This window comes from Sminthopsis crassicaudata, chromosome 2 (genome assembly GCF_048593235.1).
Source record: "Sminthopsis crassicaudata isolate SCR6 chromosome 2, ASM4859323v1, whole genome shotgun sequence".
NCBI lineage: Eukaryota > Metazoa > Chordata > Mammalia > Dasyuromorphia > Dasyuridae > Sminthopsis > Sminthopsis crassicaudata.
In genome coordinates, this window is record NC_133618.1 from 425,088,040 (window position 1) to 425,111,831 (window position 23,792).

A 23,792-nucleotide genomic window follows, 5' to 3' on the forward strand; every position below is an offset into this window, starting at 1 on the left:
CCTTCACATACTCGACATTCCATCTAAACTGACCTACTTGCCATTCCTCCCTCCTACACAAGGATCTATATTCTGTATCCATATCTTTGCCCGTATCCTCCATGCCTGGAATGCCCTGTCTTCCAGCATTCAACTCTTAAAATATCCGGCTTTCTTCAAAATTTAGTTCAGGGACTATCTCCTCCTTCTTGAAAAGTAGCCTGATACATAGAGCTGCAAATACTACCTCTCCCTCAAAAAAGAAATTATTTGCTATTTTTTTTGTATTGGTACATACATGCTATTTTCCCTAATCAATTATAAGAACCCTGAGATCTTCTGTTTTTGCTTTTTTATTTAAGCACTTGGAAAGTGGTGCTTAATAAATTACTATTCATTGATCCAAATAAAGAGATAGCTAAATAGTTTGGCAGAGACAGGGCTAAGAGTGAAGAGAGGAAGATCTGAGTCTAAATCCAGGATCAGACTTTGGCTGTGTTATCACCAGGCAAGTCAATTAACCTCTGTCTGCCTCAGTTTCCTCATTTGCCCTTTCAGGATTGCTATGAGAACCAAATGAGATAATACTTGTAAAGCACATAATTTGATGAAAGGCACATAGTAGGTGTGATATAAATGCTGGCTATTATCATAATTATTAATACTATCATCTAATTTTACATAAAACTGAAAACTCAGTGAAGTGATTTGCCTAAGGTCACATGACTATGGAGACAGAATTATGCTGGTATCATGTTGGTCCTTAGTCAGAATGGGTTGCCCCCTATAAAACCCTCAAGTTCAATAAGCAGGTCCAATGAACAGTATCAGGAAATCTTCTGCTCAAAAATCAAACAAAAAATCAGGTCAGCCCTATTTCCAGCTGCTGATATTTTTATTCAAACCCATGTGATTATTCAGAGAAACTCAGTTTCAAGTGACCAACAAATATCATCTGTGGGCTTGTTGTGTGCTAAGCACTCTGAGGATACAAAGAAGCAGAAATTAAAATTACAATCTCCATCCTATAGAGCTTAGTGTCTATAGTAGAAGAGATAGGATATATAGATAGGTATCTGTATGCATATATGTGTAGTGTGTGTAGAAATTTAGGAGCTAATATTTATATATAAACATATATAAATATGTTAAATATATTTGTATATAAAATATGCAAATATATACAGATACTTTTTACTTGTTTTATATGTATATACATATATATGATGAATATGTGTATATATGTATATTTATACACATGTATCATTCTGGTATCATTTTACCACTGAATGCCAAATGAATGGCATACGATGGATTTTCAGAAAAGGAAGACAGCCATGTGGACTGGAGTGATTAGAGAAGTTTCACAAATGACATGTGACATGTTTAGAGCCCTGAAGGATTGTTGGTACTAACAACAATAATAATGCCTTTCATATTTGGGCTTACAAATAACTTTAAATATCCATTGCCTCATTTGAGCTTCCTAACAATTCCATGATTAGGTAAGACAGGAATAATTATGTCCATTTTATAGATGAGGAAACTAAAGCTCAAACTAGTTTATTCACTTGCCCAAGGTCACAAAGCTAGTGAGCAACAGGGCAGGACTCAAACCCAGATCGTGGGATAATAAATCTAGGGCTGGAAGGGATGTCAAGAATCACCTAGACCAACTTTGACTCAAATATTCCCCCTTCTTGTTCCCTGTGCAGCCACTAATTAGTTTGTAAAAATGGCTTTTGGAAAAGGAAATGGAAAACCACTCCAGTGTTTTTGTCAAAAAAAAAAAAAAAAAAAAAAGCCCCACAAAGACTTGGACATGACTGAATGACCCAAGAACAACAGAAAGATAGTTTTATAGATTATAAAAAGGAAGCCAAACGAGATTGGATGACATATACAAGATCACACAGTTTATGAGCATAATAGATGGGATTTGAACCCAGAACCTCTGACTCAGTGCTCCCTTCAATGAATCAGTACTCTTTAGCATTGACTTTAGAGAAGGACATTTCAAGGTGAGACAGAGTGAATAGGAGCATGAGGTGGGAAATGTGGAAGATGTAGACGACAATGAAGAAACCAGCCTGGCTGGGAAGAACATTTGTGGGAGGGTGTAGTGACAAGAATAGAATGGTAGAATGGAGACTTCAAGTGTATTTCCAAGAGTAGGACAGCAACTCAGGGAAATGCCATGAAGCTGATTTGGATGAGCCCCAAATGGCCTCCGTGTTTTATCTCCCTCATATCTCCCACCTAACCCAAAATGCTATACTGTGTTGAGTAAAAGTCCTTACCAAGCTTGATGTCTCCATCCAAGGTCATGAGAACATTCCCAGCTTTGAGGTCACGATGGATGATCTTCTTACTGTGTAGGTAGGCGAGGGCCTCTAACATCTGCCGGCAGATTACTTGAATCTGAGGCTCTGTGAGCCCTCTATCCAACTCTGTGGGCAAAAATCAACAAAGAAAGGATTAGGCAGCTTTAAATGAACCATAGTTGACTGGATATATGGATCTCTTGGGCCTTTGAACCTTCCCTCTAGCCAAGTTAGACACACATCCAGATAGCTGAAGGCATTTTCCATCTTTCTCAAAGGATAGGCTCTGTATATGAATTAATAAATTGCTATTCAGTGGCAGCTGAGGCATTCACCACCAAGGGCATATATACAATGACCACAAGAAGACAAGTAGAAATTAAAAAAAAGAAACAGAATAAGTATAATTACCATGAGCTGAAAAATATGAAAATATGTTTAGAGGAATTGCACATGTTTAACCTACACCAATTACTTGCTGTCTTGGGGAGGGGGGAAGAGAGAGGGAGAAAATTTTGGCATACAAGGTTTTGCAAAGGTAAATGTTGCAAACTATCTTTGGGTGTATTTGGAAAAAATACTACTGGAAAATTTAAAAAATAATAATGACCATGACCAATCTTGGCCCCAGAGAATAAATAAGAAAGTAGATCTGTTCCCTTCTCTCTTTATAGAAATGAGGGGTTATAGGTATAGAAGATTGCATATATTTTCAGACACAGTTAATATGTTCTTTGGTCTTGCTAAACTATGTTTTCCCCCTTCTTCTAGTAAGCTAAAATATGAAAAGCATTATTATTGCTACTAGGACTGACAAATCCTTCAGGGCCCCAATTCCATCACACATCATTTATGAAACTTCTCTAATCGCTCCAGTCCACATAGCTGTCTTCCTTTTCTGAAAATCCATAATTTGCCTATCATTTGGGATTCAGTGGTAAAAAGATGCTTTGTTATACACATACACACACTCACACACATATATACATGTAAATATTTCATATATAATACATACATGTATAAAAGAAGTAAAAAGTATGTGTATACTTTGTTATAGATGAAGACTCTCTTACTAAGGGAAAATAGAGGGATACATCTGGAAATGAATTACATTAAAATACAAAAAAGACAAAGACATTGACAGATATATTATGGGAGAACATGGCTAATCCAATCATCATTGAAGTCATCATTTTGCTACCTAACAAGAGTTCTGTTAAACACAGATAATTCAGAGTTGGCAGGAACTTGGAAGTCTCTCGTAAAGTTAAACTAGAGTTCAACGCCAACTCGTCCCCTCATTTTACAGATGAGGAAACTGAAGCCCAGACACAGTGATTTCCGTCAAAAGACATCCAGGTAGGATCTGGCACATCCAAGTTTCAAACCCAAGTCCTCACACTTCAAATCTAATGCTCCCTACTATCTCATTTATCTCATAACTCATCCATTTCCTCCCCTTCTCTCTGACCTTTTCAGAATAGGTTGCTTTATAAACCAATTTCCATATAAAACATTAAAAAAAATCTCTTTCTCCCTTCTAACTCCTGATTGTTTGTACTGCATCAGCACCACTTTCTCCTAAGGTGCAGACAAAAGACCCCGTCCAAGTTTGGGAAACTGCTTCCCCAGGTGGCAATTTTGGATTGCTCCCCAGCTTCCACATCCCTAGCTACCTTCAGTACTGGTAGCTGCTGCATCACTGTTTAAATAGCCTACTCTTCGTGTGGCTTCTCAGCCTACAACTTCAAATCCCTTTAGGCTTACTTTCCTGGATCCAGCCCATAGCCTAGTCCTCCTCTCTCATTTCCATCCAGAGAGTCAGGTTCAGTCCTCTGAAATCGGGGAGGGGGGGCTGAGGGGAGTGAGGAGAAAGGAAGAGGCACATCTTTATTCTGGTTCTTTAATGCTTCATCCTATAATCCTGGTCAAGTATTTAGCTTACTTGGTTACTTTGCCAATTATAAAAATGAGAGGATAAGCCACCTATCGTTTTCCTACCTTTTATGAGAAAAGGTTAAGTTATAACATGACTCACCCTTGTAAAGGCTTGATATACAATAAAGCACTTAGCATCTGAAAAGAGTTTTATCATTTTTCAAAGAACCCTACAATTTCTACTGTTTTATCCTCCAAACTGGGAAGTAGATAGGCCATACATAGTTTTCATGATCCTTTCTGCCCAAATAAAATATAGCAATGAGAGACCTATGGTCTTGAAGTCAGGAAAAAATGGGTTTAAATCATACCTGAGATATTTACTAGCTGTGTGACTGGACAAATCACTTAACCTCCATCTGACAAACTTTCCTAATTTGTAAAATGGGGATATTAATACTACCTATCTCCCAGGGTTAATAAGATCATTTTTTTGTAAAGTACTTTGCACAGTGTCTAGTTTATAGGAGATACTAAAAAAAAATTATTATTAGTTAACATTACTTGTTGTATGTTCAAGAATGTAAACAAAAAAAATCTTTCCTGGAAAGAAAGAAAAAGAGAGGGGCAGGGGAGAGAGGAGGGAGAGAGAGAAGAGGGGGGGAGAAAGGGAGAAAGGAAGAGAGGAAGGAAGAATTCTAATCCCCTAGGTAGCTAATATGTTTCTTCTGGTTTGTACCTTGAGATTCTAACTCTAGATATTCTCTAAATCTCCCAACTTACCTAACATGATGGCATCCACTGCTCCACCAGGACAAAACTCAATCATAATCTGCAGAAACCAAACAGAATCCAAGTGAATTAGAGGGCCAGGTAGGGGGAAAAAAGTCATTAGGCTGTGAATTGGCTCAACAGCTCTGTATAGTAATTCTGAACTATATTTTTTATTAAAAAGTAATGAAAATGCCCATTCTTTTGTGACCCAGGGATCCTGCCACTAGTTATATGGACCAAAGAGGTCAAAGAAAAAAAAGAAGTCTTGAATACATTATTCATAGAGGCACCTTTTGTTGCAACAAAGCAATGGAAACAAAGTAGATACCCAGTGACTCAGTAAGTATACACTTATTGTGGCATATGAATGTAACGAGATTATTGTGTTCTCAGAAAAGATGAATGAGAAGAATTCAGAAAAGGATGGGAAGACATTTGAAATGATGCGAAGGGCAGTATGTAGGACCAGAAAAAATAATGGCAAAATGATGTATTTTTAAAAAGAATTTAAAAAATTATAAGCTGACGCCTATGTAATTATTATAACCAAGCTTGTCCCTAAAGAAGAAAAGAGACAATGTATGACCTTTTCTTGTTGGCAGGGGTGATGGAAGTAAGGGTGGGGAGGGGAACTTTGGGTGGAAAACTTCTTACATTCTCATGTTGGCTAGATTGCTGAATTGCTTTCTCCCTTTTCTTTTTATTTAACTTTTCATTATACAGTATGCTTTAATGAAATGAAGGGGATACACAAAGAAAAGATATCAATGATTTTTTTAAATGAAGCCTCCATATCCTGGACAACTAGAAAGTGAGAATGATGTAGCATCCTAGGACTTATGGGCTGCTCCTACCAACCTGGTATTCTCTTCCCCACAGACATTTATCAATCCCACTTCACTCAGGAACTAACCAAAACACACAAAAAGAAGGTCCTTCATGAATTTCTTCCATTTCCTAGAGCTCTTTCTGGTGCCATCCATCTTTACCATTACCACTCAAAAGAAAGGGAAAAAAATCAGCCTGTATAAATTTACTTGAAAAGGATAAATGTCTTGCTTCACTTAGAGTGGTCACAAAAGAAGAGGGAGACATGTTGGAAAAGGCATGTTCTCCATTTATGAAAGAGGGAAGCCTGCCTGCTCACATAGTCTCTTCCTTGCTAGATGGCTTGTTGGGGGTATATCTCACCTAATGAGAAGCAGAGCTTTCATTAAGTTCAGCAAAGAAATAGATAGGTATATTCTTTTCTTCCTTCATTTAGCTAACTCAGCAGAGATTTATTAAATTCCTTCTATGACCCATTTATTCATTCATGCAATGAGGACACATTCAACTCCTACTATAATAAGCATTTGGTATTGCAAAAGATACAAGGAATCTTAATGGTCCCTGTTTCCAAAGAATTCACAATGTAATTGGGAAGATGATGATGGTGATGATGATGATGATATCACAACTTTATTGCTTTTTAAGGTTTAAAAGTGCTTCCCATTATCAAATTTGATCCTTATAATAATAATCTTATTAGGCAAATGTTATTATTAATCCAATTTTATAAATGAGGAATCAGTCTTAGAAAGATTATGTGACTTTTCCAGAGTCACACAGCTAATAAGTATCTTGAGGCAGGATCAGAAAACAGATCTTATTGACTCTTAAGTCCAGCATTCTATCCACTTTGCCACTCAAACATTCACATATATGACAAGGAACTGGCAGCATAAAACAACAGTATAAGAGATCTCACAAAGCAATACTTTTAAGAGTTAAATGGTAGTTATACTCAGACTTTGAGTATGAAGATTCCTTTTTAATGCCAGAATATTTCAAGAACCCCCCCAACATGATGACATGATTATTGGTATCCTTTGACTAAGAAAATATATAATGACAGAATTTACTATGAATGCAGTCATGCTTTTAAATTGATTTCTATTTTATTAATCACAGTAGCATCTGTGTATATATGAGATAATAATAGTTATGATTGTGAGTCATTATTTGTTCAGTCTGCAGAAACTAGATTTGCTTATGGATTCAAAAATGGTTTTGCATACTCCTGGCAATAACTCCATGGATCCTGTAGCCAACAGACTAAGAAATTAAATTAAATAGATCATGAATTCAGAAGAATTGGGGGGATTTCTGCATGTTTTCCATTTAGGAAACAAAATTAACTCCAAACATCCCATCTTAAAAGCACTAATTCCCTATGTGGACAGGCAATATTTCTTAAGCCAATATGTAGATGAATCTCAGCATTTAGAACATGGCAGGAAAAGAAGCTGCCTGTGAAAATTAATTGGTGCTATAACAAGAATTGATGCAAGGGTCCTCTCTTTTGTAGTGGTAAGGAAATAGAAATAAGATGGTACCTATGGATCATAGAACAGAGAAACAATCTGGGGCATATAAATGTGATGGATTATTGTCATGCTATGCAAAATGAAGACTATGAGAATTCACAGAAACTTGAAAAGACTCACAGCAATTGGTGGAGTAAAGTAAGTAGAACCAAGGAAACAATACATTCCACAATAATGGAAAGGAATAAATATATGTGAAAAAGCAATGATTTCATCTTATAAATAGCTCCTGGTGACAAAGTTTTTTCTATCCGTGCATATTTCAACTCTTCCTAGATAAGTTTTAGGAAGAAGAGGGCTCAAAGAAATTCAATGCTGTCCCCAGTGTCAAAAGTCAAGACTGAAACTCAGTTGATTCCAAGATTCCAAGATTCCAAGACTTGAACTACATTAAGAGTCTCCAAAGCAGAGGTCATGGCTTAAACATGAGTAGTACAGTACACCTGGATAGAGCAGTAGATAGAGCACTAAGCATGATTTCAAAGCTCAAACACTTATTAGCTGTGTGACCCCAGGCAAGTCATATAATCTTAGTCATATCTGTAAAATGGAGGTAATAACAACTACCTATAACAGATACTATAGAGATAAAATAAAATAATATTTATAAAGTGCTTTGCAAACCTTAAATCACTATCTAAATGCTAGATATTATTATGAGATAGAGTTCTAGATCTCGAATCATGAAGATTTGAGATTGAATCCTGTCTTATGTCACATTAGCCAAGTCAAAATGTCTTCGAACCTTAGTTTTCTCATGTATAAAAGGGAAATCACATATCAGCTACCTTATTGGGTTGTTTGTTTGTTTTTTTTAAGTAAGAGAAAGTACTTGTAAGAGTCAAAGCATTATTAAATGTTTCTTGTATTTTGTTATTATCATTATTTTTTACCAAGGACTAGAGAAAACTAAAGCTAATTTCCCAAGATCTCATTTTATTTAATGAACAAAAAACACCAGTGCTTAAAACTCAACAATATTTCTTCCTTCCTACTCTTCCCTCCCCCATCAGCTCCTCCTAATTTCCTTATTTCTATTCATGGCAACTGCTGTTTCTCTTCCAGTCAGTCACCCAGTCTCAAAACCCCTCTGTCATCTTTTACTCTTCCCTCTCTCCTCACCCTCCACATCCAATGCAGTGCCAAGCTCTTGGCAATATCACACAAATACCCCTCCCTCTTTCATTCCATGCTTACTGCCTCAGTCCCAGTTTAAGCTTCAATTATCTTGTGTCTGGACTATGACAACATATCACTAACTTTCTGCTTCATATTTAATTGGTCCCTTGCCAATTTATTCCACCCAACACAGCCAGATTTATCTTTTTCAAATACATCTTTGATCATGCTCCTCCCTATTTTTAAAAGTCTTCCAAGGCTCTTTATTCCTATCAAACAGAATAGAAATTCTTCAACTAGCTTTTCAAGACTATCTTCACAATCTATCTCCAAACTATATTTCCCAATCCAACTTCCTATTACACTTTAATGCATACCTACCTAGTCTTGTAAGCAGAGTACATTATTTTATTTCCCCTGGATACATGTCATGGTTCCAAATCTCACACACTCCCTGCCATAGTATACGCATCCTCATTTATTCTTACTAACCCACTCAGTGATCCCTATCAGTTACTCCTAGAAGGACTCTTTTTTATGTGTGTTTTGGAAAAATAAAGAAAGAAAAGAAAAAGATCCCCAAATATATGAACTATGTCTCTCCTGTTTCTCTGTCTCTCTTTCTGGCTTTTCTCTTCACTCTCTTTCTTCCTCCTCCTCCTCCTCTTTTTTCTCTCTTCTTCTCTCTCCCTCTCCCCTCTCTTTCTCCTTTCTTCCCCTCCTCCTTTTATTCTTTTCTTCCTCCTCCTTTTTCTTTTTTCTTCCCTCCCCTTTTTTCTCCCTCCTAAATAGCATCTCCCAGCTTTCTGTTTTCGATTTCCTGCTTGCTATTAAGTCCCTCCAAATCCATTTTCCCAAGGAATAGAAGAAGGCGTGGGTCTCTGGAGTTGCTGGCTAGTACATTCAAGGAGGTTTTCTTGTACTTTAAACAATGAAGGAAAGCATCCAGTAATTAACTGGCTAGGCTAAAGGCAGTTCTCAAGCCAGAGGAAGGGGGTAATGGCCTGTTTGATTTGGAGAGATCTCCACTAGACTTGTTTGACTTCTGAGAGATCTCTTGTTAAGTGTAAAGCAAGAAAGGCTATCTGAGAAAATGACTGTGCTGAACTGACAGCCTCCTCTGAAATGCAGAAATCAGGCTTTAGGCCCAGGGCAAAGAGAGGGCCTGACCTCAGGAAGATTCAAATATGTGCCTCCAGCTGGCCATGGTGGCAAGGTGGGATGAAATGGAGAAATCCTTCAAGCAGCTACCAGCCACAAAAAACTTTAATTCTTTTCACATCCACAGTTCTTGGGATCACACACCAACTTAATAGTACTAGGTAAATAAACTGCAATTGCAGGCCAAGTCTCTGCTCCTGAGCACACTGATTTGTCTGGCTCCAATGCTGCCCAATACTTTTACTTATCCGCTCCTGAGTTAAGAAATCGCAATGAGCATGATTCCAAATGAGCGTGAATGTCATTCATTTTGCTCAAAAAAAAAAAGCTCAAGCTTTTTTGGTATTATTCATTCATGTCCGACTCTTCATGATTCATTTGGGGTTTTCTTGGCAGAAGTACTGAAATAGTTTGTCATTTCCTACTCCAACTCATTTTTCAAATGAGGAAACTGAGGCAAATGGGGTTAAATGACTTGATCATGATCACACAACTAGATAATAAGTGTCTGCGTTCAGATCTGAACTCAGGAAAAGGAGTCCTCCTGACTCTAGGCCTTGAATTCTATTCACTACACACCTAACTGCCCAGTTTAGATATTATCCCCATGACTAAATTCTAAACAGTTAGAAATTCTCATGGATATAGCCTCAAAGTAGAAAACTAAGTAGAAACAGTAATTAAGAGTTCTACTGGAAATTGAGTAGAAAATGACTGAATAAGTTATTGTATATGAATGTAATGGAATATTATTGTTCTATAAAAAATAAGCAGGCTGATTTCAGAAAAACCTGGAAAGATTTACATGAACTAAGGCTAAATGAAGTGGTAGAACCAAAAGAACATTGTTCATTGCAACAACAAGATTATGTGATGAGCAACTGGGATGGACACGGCTCTTTTCAACAATGAGGTGATTCAGGCCAATTCCAATAGACTTGTGATGGAGAAAGCATCTGCATCCAGAGAGAGAACCATAGGATGGAATGTGAATCACAACATAGTATTCTCATTTTTTTTGGTTGTTGTTGTTTGCTTGCTTTCTTTTTCTTTCTCTTTTTTTCCTCTTTTGATCTGATTTTACTTGTGAACAATAAATGTGGAAATATATTTAGAAGAATTGTACATTTTTAATCTATATTGTCTAGAGGAGGGGGTAGAGGAAAGGGAAGGAGAAAAATCTGGGATACAAGGTTTTGCAAGGGTGAATCTTAGCACGTATTTTGAAAAAGAAAAAGCTATTATTTTTTTTGCTACTATTATTTTTTTAAAAAGGAATTAAGAGTTTTAGATTTAGAGTCATCTGATCTACCCCCATAATTTAAAACAAATACTGATGTCCAAAGGACATTTAACTGATTCCCACATAAGATATTAGTAATGCAAGGTCACAGATTTCCTCATAGGACTGGGATAGGGCAAGAGTAAATTCCTTGGTGTTACTCATATAGGAGTGTCATTAATGGAATCTATCTCTGCACCCAGTAAAGCTTATGACCACAGTGGTTGCTATCTCTAAAGTTCAATTTAAAATGCTTACAACATGTTTGGTTCCATATTTAGCCAAGAGAAACCAAAGGTTAAGTAACATGTTGCCAGAAACTCATATAAAGTTAGGCCTGGAAGTTACACCCACATATTTCATTTTATTTACTTTTTATTTTTTATTTTTTTATTTTTTTTTTAACAAATGAAGAAACTGGAACTTGGGGAAGAAGTTCAATCAGATGTCCAAGGTCACACAAATAGTAAGATGCAGAGTCAAGAGGGAAATCCAGACTCGGGTGAAGCTAAGACCTTTCCATTATATCATACAAATTTTGCTTTTTATTAAAACATATCTTTTCATTCTCTTAACAAAACCCATAAATTCAAGATACATATTTTTCTAACAGGGCTTTCTTTGGCAATGAGAAAAGACATTATTTTCCCATGATCATTCTGACTCAATATCAATAGCACAAAAAAGCCAAAGTCCTAAATCTTATTCATTCCAGAACCTCAAAATATTCATTTAAAGAGAGGTCTTAAAGAAAAGTTTCACCATAGGTACCAACTCAAAAGCCATTGTAAAGAATTCAAGGTCCGACTTCCTAGCTATGTGGCCCTGGGCAAGTCCCTTACCCCCAAATGCCTCAGCAGCAACAACAAAAAAGAATTCAGGTCCTGTTCTCCTCCTCCTTCTCTTCCTCCCCAGGCCCTAACCTTTGTCTTCACTTCTAATTTTGGGCTCTGTACAGCTTTTAATGTTCCCTAGATTGAATGCACTAATTTCCAAAGTCTTCTGGGAAAAAAACTACTTTTTCAAAATAGAGTTCCCCTACTTACAAATTTCATCACTTTTAAGCCCTTTTCCTCATACCAAAGACATATCTATTATCATTACATTATTAATCAATAGTAACAACAATAATAACCTACACTTTAAGGTGTTTTAAGGTTCGTAAAATACTTTACAAATATTTCAGTTTACAACAACCCTGGGAGGTTGGTCTTTATTATAATTATCTTCATGTTATAAATAGATAGAAGCAGACAGAGGTTTGATTTCCCCATAAAGCTAATCTGAGGATGGACTTAGATTTAGTTATTCCTGCAAATTAGAGACAGCTAGGTGGTACAGTGAGGGTATATGAAGACCTGAAATCAAATCTGACCTTCGACATTTATTAGTTGCATGACCCTGAGCAAGTCACTTAACTCTGTTTATCTCAGTTTCCTCATCTGTAAAATGAGTTCACAAAGAGTCAGACATGACAAACAACAACTTCCTGATTCCTGGTCTAGTATTCTATCCTCTAGGCCACTTAGCTACTTCTATTAATAACTTATAAAAAGCAGTTTATCAACTATAAAAATCAGTTATTTTATCTCCTTATGCATAATTCATAAAATAGTAAATGTAAAAGAATAAGTGAGAGAGTGATATCTCAGACCCATTTCAGTCTAAACATCATTGCAAAGGATGAGGACAAGATTAATAATAACAATACCAATGATAGTAATAGCAACTCATATTTATATGGTGCTTTAAGATTTGTCATATCTTTTGCAAAAAGGATATCATGTTCCTTAGAATAACCAGTTGACAGAGTTTCCATTAAAATATATACCTCCTTTTTACACATGGGGAAACTGAAACTAGCAGGGGTTAAGTGACTTTTTTCCAAAAACTGAACCTGAAAATACATAAGCTTTGCATAGTATACTGGCTTCTTTTATAGCTGGTAGTGTTTGGTACAAGTCTGGATGGACTGGTATCTCTCCCAAATTCAGAAAGAGTCACACAGTATCTGAGACTGTATTTGAATCCAGTTTTACCCGACTCTTAAGGGAAGGCCTTTATGCGCTATTCCATAGGCCTCTACATCATTTAAGAATGAGATCAAGTGAGCAGATGAAAAATGAACCTCACAGTATGTGATCCTAACCATAAGTGCAATCCCTGGTAGACTGAATCTGTCATTTTCTTCCCTAATCCAAAGCAGAAATGAATGAACATCATCCTCTATTGAAATTATACTGATCATTCCTTCTCAACCCAGCAAGTGTATGTCCTACTATCAATGTTCAGTCATTTTTCAGTCATAATTGATTCTTCACGATCCTATTTGGGGTTTTCTTGGCAAAGATACTAAAATGGTTGGCCATTTCCTTTATCGGCTCATTTTACAGATGAGGCAAACAGGATGAAATGATCTGCCCAGGATCTCACAGCAAATAAGTCTGAGGCTGGATTTGAACTCAGGAAAATGAGTCTGACTTCAGGCCCAAACTCTGTGCACTATGGCATCACCTAGTCAGAAACTACCATCAATATCATTGGGCAAATCCTTCAACTATTTGAGTTTTAATTTCATTATCTATAATAATGAAAAATTGGACTAGATCATGTGTAAGTAACCCAATTCAATGGTCACATATTAAACATGTACTCCTCAACTGGGAACACAGATTTTAAAAACTACATAGTAGTACAGATAAAAGACTCCTAATTGAAGAATATATAAATGAATACTATACACAAGACACAGGGTATGGCAGAGTAAAGAGGACATCCTTCTAAAAATACTTAAAGAATATTCTAGCCCTACCATATGCTTTCTGCATGACTCTGAGTAAGATTCTTAAACCCTGAGCCCAAGTTTCTTTGTGCTCTAAAAGTTATTAAATTGTATGTGTTATTTAGCCTTTATTGGCTTGCTTGCTGTCTTGGGGAGAGGAAAAGGGGGGAGGAAGGGAGAAAAATTTGGAATACAAGGTTTTATGAAGTAGAATATTGAAAACTATTTTTGCATGTATTTGGGAAAAATACTATAATATAATCATAAAAAATTTATGTGTGCTCCTTGGGGTCAGCAATATGACCACTAGATCTATGCATCAAAGAAGGAAGAAAAGGACTTTTATGTGCAAAAATGTTGATAGCATTTCTTTATGAGGTGGCAAAAACTGAAGGGGTGCTGAATATATGGGTGTGTGATATAAGAATATATTGTGTTACTATTGTGTCATTAGACATAATGAAGGGTACAGTTCCAGAGGAACCTAGGAAATGTCATATAAACTGATACAGAGTGAAAGAACATCATAAAACAAAAACTTTTAAAGACTTAAAAATTCTGGCAAACATAATAACCAAACATGATTCCAAGAGGACCAATGATGAAGGATGTTACCCATTTCCTGACAGATTGGTAATGTGCTAAATATGCAAAATGAGACACACATTTTTGGACATGGCTAATAGAGGAATTTATTTTGCTTGACTATGCATATTTGTTACAAGGGTTTTGTTTTTCTTTCATTTTTTTTTCCCAGTGAGGGAAAGAAGGAAAGAAAAGAATGCTTGTTAATTGGGAACAAAATATATAATCTCAAGTAAAATAAAATGAAAATGAGGGGCTGGACTCTACAATCTTTAAGATCCCCACCTAACTCTAAATCTACAATTGATGAAAATGAGGAAAGAAATAATATTTTCTGTTTGGGAAGGGGGAGATGCAGAGAGAGACAGAGAATCAAGAAAGACTTTAGGGAAAAAAGTAGCAACTAAAGCTCAGTCTAGAAAGAAAAAGAGTAATTTAATAAATACAGATAAGGAAAGATTGTGACCGTGCTTTCCAGGAATAAAGGACAATCCTTCTTCTCATAATGGTCCACGTTCTTTGTTCTAGGATTCCTTCTAACTTTGACATTCCCTATTCCAAGGCCCTCCCCAGTACTCTTAACTTTTTATAAAGTTAGCACTAGCTCTATGAACTTCCTATCATAAATAGGTCTTGATTGAATAATCAGAAACCTCTTCCTTATCTGCCTGCTGGGTGGCTGTTTGGGAGTTGGGGTGGTAAGATAGACAAGCACCAGTAGTTTGGGGGTTTTTTTGCTCATAGCAGAGTGCTTACTTTTGTATGTTTCAGTGGCCTTTGTGCCTGGATTTAGTAAAATAAACTTTCAGGAGAGGGGAAAGTTCTATCTGACTTTGGGTAATAGATTTGGAATGTGGTACAGCATGAGTTCTTAGGAAGAAACAGACCCTGGAGTATTTGTGTGTCAGGAGGCCAGGTTCCCTGGCCTTCCTATAAAAGTCCTCAGGCCTTCACTCCCTCTTCTTTCTGTCTATTCCTGTGCTATTGAGACTATGTAAGAGAAAGTGCTTTGAAAGAAACAATATGCTAAATGAGTATGAGGTCGCATTATCATCAATCATAATTTTTCACTAATTCCAAAAAGCACCTACTAGGAATGAGGAGCATTTCCTTTAATTAACATTATATGGATTCTATATACAGAAAAGAAAGGAAGAGAATGCCTTTAAAGCCTGAATCTCATTAAAAAACTGAGCAAGACCTCTTCTCCTGCTCCAATACCACAGAACAGAGAGAATGCTAGCATCATTTCTTTCTCTATCAACACAGCCAAACAAATCCACCTGAGCACACACACATACCAAGCATGTTTGTTCATTGGAAGATAAGGGTATTCAGGGTAGCCCTACCTAGATAAGAGAAACAGCAGGGTCACACATGAATCTTGACAATTAACTTTTATGGCTTGTTGTCAACAGAGCCAAGCAATATATAGGGACTGATAAAGCCAGACTTTCTATAAGATTTTCTCCCTCAGGGAACTGGAAGGTCTTCCCCACCCTGGATAGGCAATCCAATTTTTGCTATCTGTTTTGAACTTATGTTGTTGGGTTTTGGGGTGGAAATTTTTTATTCATTTTAAATATAACTATAAAACAAGAAAAAAATTCCATGTATGATATTATGATATTAAATGTACTTACAAGAAGAAGCCATGTCAATAGCCCAAGTCAGTATGTGACCTTGATTTGTAGACCTCTACAAGGTCTACAAGTCCCTGATTTCTAAAATGAGGGAGTTGGTAGAAGATATTTTCTAAAGCCTCCTTGGGTGCTAACACTCTTGAGAATCTATGATTCAACCCATTTCCCCTTCTCCTTCTGCTTTCCCCAAATGTTACATCAATAGCACCTTTTATCTTTTTGTCTATTTAGAGGTTACATTCATTTCATTCATAGGAGAAATACTCTTAATTCCTAGTAGATGCTCTGTGGAATTAGTGAAAAATTATGATTGATGATGATGAGACTTCATACTCATTTAGTATACTGTTTCTTTCAAAGCACTTAATCCTACATAATCTAAATAGCACAGAAATAGGCAGAAAGAAGAGGGAGTGAAGGGCTGAGGACTTTTAAAGGAAGGCCAGGGAGCTTGACCTTCTGAAACACAAACTCTCTAGAGTCTGTTTCTTCCTAAGATCTCATGCTGCACCAACATTTCAAATCTGTCATCCAAAGTCAGATAGAACTTTCCCCTCTCCTGAATGTTTATTTTACTAAATCCAGGCACAAAAGGCCACTGAAACATAAAAAAGTAAGCACTCTGCTATGAGCAAAAAACCTCAAACTGCTGGTGCTTGTCTATATTACCACCCTACCCCCCTCCCAGCCCCCCCCCCCCCCCCCAACCAGCCACCAGCAGGCAGATAAGGAAGAGGTTTCTGGTTACTCAATCAAGACCTATTTGTGGTAGGAAGTCCATAGAGCTAGTGCTAAACAGTAAACATTCAAATGTCAGCTGCTTATCTGGAGTATTCTGTAGGTGGAGTCAAGAGAATTTGTTCCCTGATCTCAGTGCCCCTCATCAAACAATGTGACCATTCAGCATGGCAGTCCCAGCACCCACCATTCCCCCTTTGGAACATAATTGACCTCCCTCCACACCCACCCCTCCCTACATGATTTTGGAAAACCTTTGAGGGAAAAAAAAAATCTGGAGTAAGGACTGAAAAGAGAAATGAGTTCATCTTTCCCTCTAAATAAAGAAAGAAAAGGAGAACTCTTTGGGTCAGGTGAAATGATCCCTAGGAATTTCCAAGACAAGAAGGACTTAATGGGACAAGAAACTTGGCTGGCTGTTTAGAAAGGCAATGTGATAGGATATAGTGAGGAGGGGGCAAGGTAGAGCTTGAAGCAGGAGATCAGGCTTGAGGCTTACAGAATACAAATCCTGGAGCAAGTTTATTTAGCCGCTTAGTGACTTGGTTTCCTTGTTTGTAAAATGGGCTTATATAACAGTTGCTTGACCTGTCTCTGAGGGTTGCTTCGTACATCCAATGAGAAAATGTACATAATGTGTTTTGGAACCTGAACAGGTTTATCTAACATTGAGCACTATGAGTGTAAGCTATTATTATCATTAAAGCAAAGGTAGAAAAGGAAGTAGGAGGGATAGGGACACAATATACTCTGTCCAAAAACAATCTGGATGCTGCCACCCTTGTGGGAAAGTCACAGGCTCAATCTGCTTCTGCCCAGTCTTCAGTAAGTGGGTGTCCACATTAAAGTGCCTTTTGTCTCCACCCTCAATGACTCTTTCTGGGGAAGGGCAGCCTCTGAATTGTTACCCAAGCATGGCTGAAGCAAGAAACTATCCTGTCCTCCTGATGCTTAGAGACAAGCCATTTGAGAGAAAATACTATTACTTGTCAAGAGTATACAAAACAACTAAAAATGATTCCAAACTTTTTTTTAACTTCCTGTATAATTTTTTTTAAACCCTGTATTTTTTTTTTAAGAACCTGTGATTTCACCAGACAGCTAAATAGTGTTAAAAGAAAATCTCAGTTTGTACCTCACCCTGGTCAATTAAAGCAAACTCAGGAAATAAAACAAAAGGAGTTTATTAGTACACTGAGCTTGTCCTGTAGACAAGATTAAAATAATTTACATTTAAGGGTAAGACATCCTGACTGGTTGATATTTCAGTGAGAAAGTGGGATTAGTATCACTTCAGTTCCTTTGCTATTAATAGCATCCTTCTGTTGCTTTTCATTTTCAGTCAAGTACAACTCTTCATGACCCCATTTGGGGTTTTCTTGGCCAAGTTACTGGAGTGATATTCCATTTCCTTCTCCAGCTCATTTTACAGAAAAGGAAACTGAGGCAAATAGGGATTAAGTGACTTGCCCAGAGTGATAGTAAGTATCTGAGGCCAAGATTTGAACTCAGGAAGATGAGTCCTCTTGACTCTAGAATGGCATTCTATTCACTATGCCATCTCAAGCCAGGAAAAACTGAGTTCAAATTTTACCTTGTAAATTTCCCAGCTGTATGGCCCTGGGCACACCATCTAATCTCTCTCACTCTCAGTTTCTTCATTTGTAAAATTGGGATAATAATATTGCCTGTTTCATAGCTGTGATAATCAAATAAGATAACAAGTAAAACATTTTGCAAACCTTAAAATGCTATATAAAATGCCAGTTATTATTATTATAATTGTTAATGTAACTGTTCTTTTTATAAGGTTCTACATAAGGGAACTCCTTATATTGAAACTTTTGCAGATCAGACACTCATTCTTAAAGTCGTGGCTCTTCAGCTCTTTTCAAGTCCCATACCATTCTGCAGAGACTCAGTCCTATACTTGAATCCAAGGCATCTTGCCTTTCCTAGCTCTCCTTTACTTATTTTACATTCTAGCCACACTGTCCCAGTTAGTGTTCTGTCCTTTCCATCCTTATTCTGCATGCCTTTGCACATGTTGTCCTGTATATCTGAAATGCATTCCATCCTTACCTTCTTTTAAATGTACTTAAGATATTCTGGGAAGCCTAGTGTTTTACAATTCCAGATTTGAATGTACTGGGCAGAATATAGTTTGGAACCAAGAACCCTTAGTGCACTGAGAACTAGGAGTACTAAATTTTAGTCTCATCTTATGAACTGAGGCTGAGTAAAATGAGCAGGACCAGGAGATAGTTGTATACTTCAACAACAATACTATATGATGATCAATTCTGATGGATGTGGCCCTCTTCAGCAATGAGATGAACCAAATCAGTTCCAATAGAGCAGTAACGAACTGAACCAGCTACACCCAGTGAAAGAACTCTGGAAGATGACTATGAACCACTACATAGAATTCCCAGTCCCTCTAATTTTGTCCACCTGCATTTTGAATTTTCTTCACAGGCTAATTGTACACCATTTTAAAGTCCGATTCTTTTTGTAAGGACAACTGTTTGGACATGTATACATATATTGTATTTAATTTATACTCTAACATATTTAACATGTATTGGTCAACCTGCCATCTGGGATGGGGGGAAAGAGGAGAAAAATTAGAACAAAAGGTGTGGCAATTGTCAATGTTGTAGAATTACCCATACATATATCTGGTAAATAAAAACTATTAAAATTAAAAAAAAATTAGTGTCATGTCTGCCACTAATTGGTGGTTGTTGGTGACTCTGGGGAAATCAATTGAGCATCATTTTACTTATGTATAATATGAGAATAATATATCATAACTGTAAAATATGCTATAATAGAATAAGAACTTGAAGTGAGCAAGGAAATGTCCTGTACAAAGAACAGGTCTTCAAAGCCCACACATGCCCTGCCCTCCTGAATCATAGATCAGGATTGCAATTTGACTTGGATCAACATTTACTATTTTAAAAATGTTTATTTATAAAGTCCAGAAAATGGACACAATGTCACCCCTTCCTGCCAATATCCCACCCAAATTTCAGTATCCAAGAAGAAAGTAATTGTTTCTAATCCCAAAGAATTTCCCCAGAAATTCACAACCATCTGTTCTTCAAGCTCATTTGTTCACAAGTATTTATTGAGTACCTACTACACTAGACAAAGTTTATAAAGCAGTTTATAAACCTTAAGGTGCTATGTAAATGTGAACTGTTATCATTATCAATAGAGTAGACATTTCAAGCAGAAGGAATGATTGACAAAAAGCCCAGGACCATTAAGGGACAAAGAGAAGAATGGTTTGGCTATTACAGTGGAGGATTCAGATACAGAAATGATGAGAGATAAGATTCTGAGAATAAGATAGAGACACATTATGAAAGGCCTTAAATTATACGTCTGAGGATTTTGGATTTGATCCTGAAATCAATGGGGAGCCACAGACAATTTCTTAAGTAAAAGACCAATATGATCAGAACACAATATTGATTGAAGAGGGGAGACCTAGAATACTATTGCAGCAACAGGGAAGTAAGGTGCTAAGAGCCAATTTAAACTATTAATGGAAATAGAAAGGAAGGAAAAATAAGAATAAAATTAGAAAAAGAAAGGATCAAAAGAACTTGGGAGACTGATGAGATATAGTAGGTAAAGGAAAGAGTAGAGTCAAAGTTGCTTCCAACAAGACTTCAAACCAATATTTCAATTCCTGGGTTTGTTCAGATGAATATCTCATGTAAAGATATACAATCAAAACTGATAAACTGAAGGAAAAAAAGAAAGAAAAATTGAAAGGCCGACACTGAAGTTGCAATAGAGTTGGAGTGGGAGTGGAAATAAACCTTTAAAGTCATTTTGGTCTATTCGACTAAACAACTACCACATATCCTTTTAGTTTTGATAGTTACTCCATCTTTAGGTTAGATATTTCCTTGGTAACTATGATTTTATAAAAATAAGATTCTCTTCATCTCCAAATTAAAAAAAATCATAAAAATTACCATCTTGGAACAGATTGCTAGTCCCATTCAATCCCAAATTCTATTTCTGGGTATGTTTCCTTCTCTGGGAAGGGCATGTTTGCCCTTCCTGAAATCAACCTAAAAATGTTATGGATATTCCTCAAACATTTATCTAATGTTCAAATATTTCTCTATACCCAAGGTTTTTTAATTATGCGGCTGACAAATTCCTAGGGATCTGTGAACTAAAATGGGAAAAAATTACATCATGTTTTCAACATATCTAGCTTCCTTTGTAATCCTATGTATTTTATATATTTAATAAGTGTTCTAAAAGGGGGGGTCTATGGATGAAAAAAGACTGTCAAAGAGGGAATCCATGACAAAGAATAACAACTCCTGCTCTGAACTCTCCTAGCTCCTATTTATATCTAGTGACTAATTTAATCAGTATCCATTCCTGTAGTTGGGTTGTGGAAGCACAAACCTAAAAGGAATAGAAGTCATGAAAGTCTTCCCCCAGAGAATATCTTTAGGCCCTTTAAAAAAAAGGGAAGGAAGAAATGACCCAAAGGAAACTTATGGGGTTGGTTTAGGGTTTCTTCCATATACTCATTTTGAGGGCTTGGGTGTGTTTGGGAAAATATTTTTTAAACTTAAAGTTTTTGACATTTAAAAAAAGCAGAAGTGATGATAAGAACTCATCAGGAAGATTTTACTAAGATTCTGGAAAAAAGCTGATCTGGTAATTTTGGGCTAATTTCCACATAGCAAAAGGGAAAGTGCCTAGTCACTTACTGTGTGTGTGTGTGTGTGTGTGTGTGTGTAAGAGATTCAGTACTTAGGGGTATTTTGTTTTAAAAAAAATAGAGGGAAAGTTGAATAAGATGGGAAAAATTCCCATTTCAAAGAATAGCAAGCTCTCTAGGGACAATTATATGAATTCTTTCAGCTATCATGACATTTTCAACAGAAAGCAGAAAATATCACATGTGAAATAGCTACACTCTGGACCATTGGGGCATACCAAGAACATGGAATTTACTCATTAGGGATATATGGGAAGCATCCATATATGTTCAATTATGCCTTCATATGTGAAAATCTAGGTCTGTTACTTGAAAAAAATATATATGTATGTATATATATTAGAGAGCTAATTCCAAGTATTATATTAAAAATAAAATTTTAAATCCCCAAACTAAAAATATAAGAGGTAACGATTAGTCAATTTTTCCTTCTGAGTCTGTTCCCTGGGGACATTGTTCCTCTGGAATCCATTTCTTTACCAGTAACTACAGACAGAAGAACTGTTACTAGACAGACTGTTGACTTCCTCCTATTTTGGCAAGTGCCTCCAGTTCTCCACCAAAAACAAATTTGCTAGTGCCAAATGCAAAAGTCATTTCCACATTTTCACCCTCCTTGACCTTTCACTATTTCCTCCTCAACATCCAGTCTGGTCTTGACCTCCAGGATACAGTACTCCTTTGGGGTGCTATTCAATTCTATATAATGACTTCTGGAGAATCCTCCTCAAAACATCCCCAGAGCTGAGCCCCCACTGCCATCTCTGTCTCTTTTTCTTTGGCTACATTGCAAGACACCTTGAGCAAGGTTCAAAAGATCACATGACAATAGATTTAGAAATGAAAGAAACCTTAGAAGAAGCCACCCAGTTCAACCCTTCATTTTTTTGGATGAGGAAACTGAGACTAAGTGACTTTAATAAGGTCACACATATAGTAAGTGTAAATGTAAGTCCTCTGACCCCAAAGGCAGTGTTTTCTCCACTGGATCATAATTTTCATATGCAGATTACAAATTAAGCTACTTATTTCCATCCTACTTCTTGGTTCCTGAATGTATAAACTTCCTTTGGTACCACACTGCATTCTGTCAACAGGATATATTTGGGCTGGCTATTTTTGGCTGACTGTGATCCTCTGAAGCTCTTCTACTGTGCCCATAAGGACTTTCCAATACCAAGGACTGGCACACAGGAAATGGCGAAAAGTAGAAAGCTCTTACCCACAACTTCCCATCGTGGTAAAAGGCCCCCAGTAGCTTCACTATGTATGGATGGTCACATGTAGCCAGGATTTCTATCTCCACTATATAATCTTCCAGCTCCTCCTCACTCTTGGTTTCGATGACTTTGGCAGCAGCTAACTCGCCCGTCTCCTTGTTCTTGGCCTGTAAGACAGAAATCCCCCAAATAATAAACAATTTGCTTTATTTGGTGTCTCCTCAGATTCAGTGGCTGCCATATTGCACTGCCCAATTCTATATTTTTTCAGAGTTGGGCTATGTGCCAGGATCAAAGAATGTCTCAATAAGGGGAAAAGTATCATGAGCTCATAGAGGTAGAGCTATGAGGGACCCCAGAAGTCATCTAGTCCAACCTTTTCATTTTATTGATGAAGAAGTGATTTGTCTAAAGTTACTCAGGTAAGTAGCAAACCAAGATTCAAGGAATCATAAGCACTGAAAGAGCTGGAAAAGACTTCAGTGAAGACTTTTAGCTCTAGAGGCAGCCCTCAAACCATTGCGTCACATTGCCTTACACCAAGAAGATGTCAAGTTCTGTATGGATCACAAACCAGGTACTTAAAGTTAACAGGTTTGAGAATTGCGTAATTATAAACATGAAAATGTTAAATGAAAAATGAAAAAAATAAATAAACCAGAAGGTAAGCTAGCCCCTACACACTAATGACAACAAGGCAGAAGGTTATTCAGTATTATTAACAAGGATGATAATGGTTCAATGTTCATTAGGTTCTTTTTTGTTGTAGAATTTTTTAAGACTTGATTTTCCACTAGATCTTCATGGTCTACCAACCTTTATCTCTATCTACTCTAAATCTATCCCTATTCTATTGAAGGGCCTGCTAAATTCACTTGCTGCCATTGCTAATGTTTTCAAAAATTCACTAAAAGTAAACAAACTCATCACTGGTTGATCAATTTTTAGTTTGTCTTCTCTTCCCTTATCCCTATTCTATTCTTTTCAGCAGATAAATTGTAATTTTAAAAGTTCACTCACAGTGAGTACCTCAAAATCCTCACCCACACAGTCTTTAGCTGCTGACATACTATAACTTCATTTCCCAGAAAATGGGTTGTTTTTCTGTTTTCCAAGAGGAATATTGAAATGAGTTTGGTTTTGCTGAAAAATCAAGTTTTGTGTGCATTT

The 23,792-nt window shown here is 36.7% G+C and overlaps 1 protein-coding gene across 3 annotated transcripts in view; it reads right to left on the reverse strand.

The window, feature by feature from the left end:
- STK10 (serine/threonine kinase 10) overlaps positions 1-23,792 on the reverse strand; it is a 149,134-nt gene that overhangs the window by 71,563 nt on the left and 53,779 nt on the right. For all 3 annotated transcript variants that reach the window (XM_074292068.1, XM_074292067.1, XM_074292066.1), the window contains exons 2-4: positions 22,625-22,789; positions 4,965-5,013; positions 2,280-2,429 (exon numbers count right to left, since the gene is read on the reverse strand). In XM_074292068.1, the coding sequence (XP_074148169.1) occupies positions 2,280-2,429; positions 4,965-5,010 (196 nt within the window). In that variant the 5' untranslated portion in view covers positions 5,011-5,013; positions 22,625-22,789. The remainder of the gene's footprint in view (positions 1-2,279; positions 2,430-4,964; positions 5,014-22,624; positions 22,790-23,792) is intronic.